Source organism: Lutjanus erythropterus, chromosome 10, assembly GCF_056507025.1.
Source record: "Lutjanus erythropterus isolate fLutEry1 chromosome 10, fLutEry1.hap2, whole genome shotgun sequence".
Lineage (NCBI taxonomy): Eukaryota > Metazoa > Chordata > Actinopteri > Lutjaniformes > Lutjanidae > Lutjanus > Lutjanus erythropterus.
The window spans coordinates 8,826,763-8,833,123 of NC_139326.1; the positions used below are offsets into that span (position 1 = coordinate 8,826,763).

Consider the following 6,361-nt stretch of genomic DNA (forward strand, 5'->3'; position numbering starts at 1 on the left):
AAAGGAATCACAGAAAAATGGAGAAAAAATTCTGTCTCCAGAGGTTGATCCAGCCTTACAGAGCCCATACAGTTGTGTTGTTTTTGGTAAATGCTTCAGGCACTGGTAGCCTAGATGATAAAGGAGTGGGATTGTGGATTCCTTCCTGTTTGAATCTTGAGCCAACTAGTAGACTCTAAGCCAAGAAAAGTAAATAAGAAATCATGATCTTTTCTACTAAGGTGCCCTTGAATGAAGTCCTTCACCCTGTACTGCTGCTCAAAAGCCAAGTGTAGAGAACTGGGTCTGTTGCTCAACTTGCAGGTGTAAACTGTGCAAATCTGGTCTATTCAACTGGTGGCCCACGGGCTGGATACAGTCCTTTTGAAATTTTTCTGTGTACCCAGAGAGGCTGCCTGCAAATCAGGCCGGTATGTGTGTGATATGATAAATAAAATTTAAGTGTTACTGAGCTACTCTGAGACATCTGAACCAGATGAGACTTTATGATCTGAATCAATATGACTTCGACTTAAACTTAAATGTCCTCCGAGAAGCAATTTGTCGTCCAGCACAGAAAAACAGACACATTAAAAGCAAATCAAACAAAAAGCATCAGCAGTTTAAGATCATCTGTTGCTGTTGTTATATATATCACCACAGGCCAGGCACGCATTAAAGTACACATCAGTAACTACATAAAAATATCATAAAAAGAGCAGAGAGTATACTGACCCACCCCCACATATTCATGTGTTTCAGTGGCTCCTGCATTTAGTTTAACTGAATTATTGCCTTGGGAGTAAATGAGTTTTTTGCCCGGTTTGTGGTTCTGATCGTGTGGTATGTATACGTCTGACCAGGAGGGCTTGGCTGGAACTCCACTGACAGTGGGTTGGATGTGTCCTTGAAGACCTTGTCTGTCCTCTCAGCTACCGGTGGTACAAGTCAGTCTGCTGTTGCCCCATGATTTTCCCACAGGTCTTAACAATGTTTCCTGATTTGTTCCTCTGAGTAATTTTGTAACCCCCTTACCAGCATACAACATTATCAACATTAAAAGAAGCTCAGTTTTCCAAGAAAATAAATATGCTGTGGTCCCTTCTTGAAAGTAGGATTTAAAAATAGCAATTATGTCTTTTTAAAGCACCTCACATTGCACTCTGGACTAGCAGGCCACAGACAAACTCAAGTTTTTAAGCTCTCGTGATGTTGTTGCAACAAATGCATTACTGTGATGACAGAATACAAAGAGAAGAGGCACCAAGTCAAATCATGGCTAGTTTTCTGACAGTTTTCCTGAGGACTTGGAGGAATATATCTAGTGTTGTTGAGTTGACAAAGTATTCTGTGTGACCCACGAACACCCAGTGTTCTTGAACTTGCCATTGAAGTTGAAAAGCTCTTGTGTAAACGTTCAGCAATGCTAGAAAAGAGCAGGCACATCTGTATAGAAAGCTTTAAATGTCTCCAAATGAAATCGGTTTGATATCTTCTTGAGTCTTTGCGCACTCAATGAGACACAGCCGTGAAGTTCCGTTCAATCAGGCATCGTATTTCTCTCATCCGTCCGTTTTTCCAGGCACCAAAGTGAAGAAGAGTCAGTCAGCCAGTCACGTTCTCGATCATCTTATTTCCTGTGTCTGAGAGTTGATGTGTAGCCTGTGGGGCTTCTCATTCCTTCCACTGTGACTCACTGAGTCTTTTGTAGCCTCTGACCCTGAGCTCACAGCTGACCCAAAGCCAAGTCGGTCAGATCAGGTCTGTATGATCCTTTGTTCGTCAGTTGTCTGGCTCATCTTAAGATGAAGGAGGATAGACGGACGGATGAACGGATGGAGCAACACTGCCATCTAGTGGTCATAAACAGACCCAGACTGCTCCTGGAGTGGAGCAGGGAGGTGGGAATTGGGAGTCTGCACCTTTTGTTGGATAATTGCTGAAGGGAAATGGTTTGGAAGAGGACTAATTAGCGGCTTTATTAGTGAGGGCTTATTTTCAGTGGGGACTCACAATTACAATTGCTGTAATGATCACTTGTTGCAGCACATAATTTTGCTCATTCAGGAGCACTGGCATTCATGCCTGATTGTAGTCATTTCGTGGCAGATGATTGTATTCGTTGTCGTTCCCGTGTTTCAGGAGACCAGAATACGTGCATCAGAGAAAGACCCTCACAGTAAAGTTCAAAACATCTGCATCAGTAACCAGTACGGAGGCGAGGAGGTCACGCACACGTTGACCACAGACAGCCGCGAGGACACACACCGGTGGATGGAGGCTTTTTGGCAACATTTCTATGACATGAGTAAGTACTTGATATGCTGTTAAATAGAAAGTTTGTCTCTTTTGTATACTCACTACATTCAGTCACATATTTTACCATGGCTGGTTAAAGGGTAACTTCAGTGTTTTTCAACCTGGGCCCTATTTTTCCACACTTTTGTATGTAAAGCCACATTTCCACCCAAGTAACTATAAGGTTTCCTCAGCCCCTTGCTGCCTGTAAGGGGCTTAGGTCCAAAGATTTGTTGCAAGAGCAATAAATCAGAAAAAGGGTCTATCTCTGTAGCGATTGAGCATTTTTAGTGGACTTGCTTTTATAGTGCACATTTGCTCGGAGGGATTACATTGTAACTCCGTTTTTCACTTCTGCCGAGCGCAGTGCGTCTCTGTAATACTGGACCTATTTTAGAAATTGACCTGTCCAAAGTCCTGCCCCTTTTTGTATTTTATTACAGAGTAAAACACGACCTAACTAGCTAGCTAATGATTGATGTAGATTAACTACAGTTTTGCCAACATTAGCTGACTTAAGATGTGAGTGGTAGCTGAGTAGCTAGTTTGCTAAATTTGACCAAAGTTCTGCGAGGTACCAAGCTTGTTCTTCTGTTATTGGAGTGGAGCAAAAAGAGGAGGAATGTAGGATACGTCAGTAGTTGTCTCCATGAGTCACTTATGGTACAGGTTGAAAAATGCTTAAGTTACTTTTTAAAAGACTTTTAGATACTGTTGTACGTTCTGTATCCTCGGCTTGTTGCGTTGAAAGTGACAGTTTGTCTCCAACCTACAGGCCAGTGGAAGCAGTGCTGTGATGACCTAATGAAAATTGAACTTCCATCGCCGAGGAAACCGGCTCCTGTCACACCAAAACAGGGCTCTCTCTATCACGAGATGGGTAAGATGACCTCTCCCTGATCATTATTATTGTTAAACTTTTTTGGTCACTTGTAGCTAAAACAATGAAAAGGAAAGTTAGGGAAAGGAAGCACTGTGGCTGCACTGCATGTGACTGTGTCTAGCTTTAATTCCTCGGGTCTATGTGCATGAGACGCTGTCACAATTAAATTTTCCTCTCCGATATCTCAAACTCACACTCTGCTTTACTTCTCTCTTCTGTAGAAAGAATGGGTCTTATCTCTGACACGCTGACTCACTCTCTGTCCTTTGTTTCTCTGTCCCTCTTTGTCCTTTTTCAATTTTCCTTGTGTGTCCTGAATCCATCACTCCTTGGCTTTGTCTCTTTTGTCCTTCTTTATTATTTCCTTGTGTCCTCATACATTATTCATGAACAACACCACATTTTTTATCAACTTTCAACATTAATTTTTAACGGGTGAATTATCTTCTATCCTTGAACGAATCCTTTTTTTGTTCTGTCATCACGCCTTAACATTCATTTCCTTCACAAACATCCGTCGACCCTTATCGACTTCTGTCATTAACCATCAAAACACACAAAATCCAAACCCCACCTGTTGCACACGTCCTATCCACTCCACCTTTTCTCTCTCCCTGACCTCCCTCTCGGTTTTCCTAACCCCCCACCCCGGCAGCCCCTCTTGCCACACCCTCCTGTGAGGGTCTTCTGCTGCAGGATAACGCTGTGTCTGCTGAGATTCGTGCTCTGCTCTCGTCCTATTACAACGACAGGTGAAGTAACAGGAGTAGGGCTCCATATATTATGTTTTAGAAGACTGCTGCCTTCAAATGGCAGGAGTCCATATGGACATGTCGTGACATTGTTAACTGGAAGTTTTCTGAAACCTCCAAGCTCATATTACTTCTCTTGTCATAATTGTGAGTTGAGGATTTCCATTTGAAGGCAGCAAATGTTCCAGGATTCACTGCAGAATCAGAATCAGCCTCATTTGGCTGATAAACGAGTTGATTCTGCAAAACACAACATGACAAGAACTTTTTGTTCATCATCATTCAGCAAAATAAAAAGAATACTTGCTTGTTTTTTAAATATACTTTATCGAAAGACAAAGAAAATCATACAGTGCACAATTACAGCAATATTTTTCCTTCCATTTTTCTTCTCTTTACATGAAGAAATGTTCAGAATTAATCACCTTAAATTGTCATTTTGACACATTTGACAAAATTAAAATGTAAAAAAAAAATGTATTTTGTTTTAAATTATTCTGCACAACTGTACAAATCATTGCATGCATTACCAAACAAACAAGGAATCAGGGGCCGCATAACAGAAACTTCAAATCTGAAGTCTGGCCTGTCATATTAAAATCCTGATATTAAAAAACAGGTTCAGTCCCATTACGCAGCAGTATAATGATGAGTTTTGCTGCATCTGTCCTGCAGTTATTGAATCATCTGATGACCTCAGCAGCACTGTGTCAGACATCCTGGCTCGGAGGATGCAGGAGCTGGAGCTCCGCAGCCAGCTGGGCACCTCCCCCACCTGGATGTCTGTGTTTGACGAAAAAAGCGCTGGTCGCCCCCGTCCCTGTACCTCTCGCCTCTCTGGCCACAGCCCCTGCACCCCTCATCGCCTGCCCCGCAGCCCTGTGAGCCCCCACCGCTGCCCACAGCTGGGTCTGTTGTCCTCGGACGCCAGCCTGACCTCGGACAGCGACAGCCACTGCAGCACCAGCCCCTGCTCTCAACGCCACGGCTGGCCCGAGCCTTCCTCAAACTTCTCCCTCCTGTCGTCCTCCCCCTCTCGGCTGAGGCCGCGCACTCTGTCGCTGGATGCTAAGCTCAGCACCCTTCGAGGGAGGGGGTACGGAGGAGGAGGAGGAGGAGGAGGGACCTTCCAGTGCCCCTGCCAGCCTCCTCCCTCCTCGCTGCTCGCCCCGCTCCCCATCTCCTCCCGTTCGCCTCGGTCACAACGCAGCACGCAGACCACCCTCTCCTGCTCCAGCTCCACCTCCAGCAACAGCTCCAGCAACAGTGAGGGCAGCCACAGCCCCGAGTCATCTGAGGGAGTCCCGTTCTCGAGGCCCTCCCCGGCCAGACGCAGCCTCAGGAACCTCAGGGCCAGACTCGATCCTCGCAACTGGCTCCAGAGTCAGGTGTGAGCTTTTGAGCGGCGGCCTAAAGGCAACAGTGCTCATTAAACCTTGATTTAGCTGGCTTAACATATGTGAACCCACCTCAGGCAGTCTGCGAGGCCACATGCACAGCCCTGAGGGGGATAAGCTGCCTCTAGCCTGCCTCCTGGTGGAGGACCGATCGTGGAAGACCCTCCTGGGGCAAACTGGAATGTCTTCTTACACAAAAGACAGGTGACAATCACTGCAGGCGACTCTGACTTTTGAAGCTGGTCCAAAACTAAATGGGAGGTACTCTGCTTGCTTTGAGAAATCATGCTCATGCTGCTTGGGAGAAAGTGATGCTAAAGAGCTAACAGACTTTGGATAAACTTGTCACACTAGGCCTACTGTCTGTCCTTGGACTAATTCTGAAATTAGAAAAGGTTTTGTCACAATTATTATTTCAAGGTCATCTCTTTTAATGCACTAGCAGTATTTTGACTGGATGTTTCCTATCTGTATTTTATAAATAAATAAAGGTTTGCAGTGTTTATGCTATGAGAGCCAGTAAGCATGTGGTGAGACGAACATGCAAGATGAACATAAGGTATAACACCTATTCTTGAGAACTGGGACAAACCATGTCCCACCAAAAGAAACTTAAAAAAATATTAATACTAACACCCTAATTCCAATTGGTGAAATTTTATTCCTACAGGATTTATAGAAATATACGTAATTTATTAAATGTTTTGGTTTGCTTCAATTTTTTTAATTTCTAAACTTCTGCCATTCACAACCTCAAAAAAATGTTGAAAAATATTTTAAAAAAATATTAATCACTGGGAGGTTAGCTTGTTACAAGGTTTCATAGCCAAAAGTTTCATCTTTTAAAATATATTTTCCCAGCATAATTTAAGAGGAAAAAAAAATCAAAGCTTCCTCAAAGTACTGTTTTGTCCTGGTTCTCAAGAATAAGTGATGATCAAGAGATTTACTGTTAAAGGTGGAGGGACGGGTTGGTGTCTGTTGCCTGTACTGTGATCTACTTTGGTGTACGTATCTAATTATTCATACAGCAGAATAATGATCTTTGTGGT

The 6,361-nt window shown here is 43.7% G+C and overlaps 1 protein-coding gene across 3 annotated transcripts in view; it reads left to right on the forward strand.

Moving 5' to 3' along the window:
* Positions 1-5,822, forward strand: part of rtkna (rhotekin a) — a 103,307-nt gene extending 97,485 nt beyond the window's left edge. For all 3 annotated transcript variants that reach the window (XM_084728134.1, XM_084728135.1, XM_084728136.1), the window contains exons 9-11: positions 2,122-2,287; positions 3,053-3,157; positions 4,588-5,822. In XM_084728134.1, the coding sequence (XP_084584260.1) occupies positions 2,122-2,287; positions 3,053-3,157; positions 4,588-5,306 (990 nt within the window). In that variant the 3' untranslated portion in view covers positions 5,307-5,822. The remainder of the gene's footprint in view (positions 1-2,121; positions 2,288-3,052; positions 3,158-4,587) is intronic.
* The last annotated feature ends 539 nt before the right edge of the window (positions 5,823-6,361 follow it).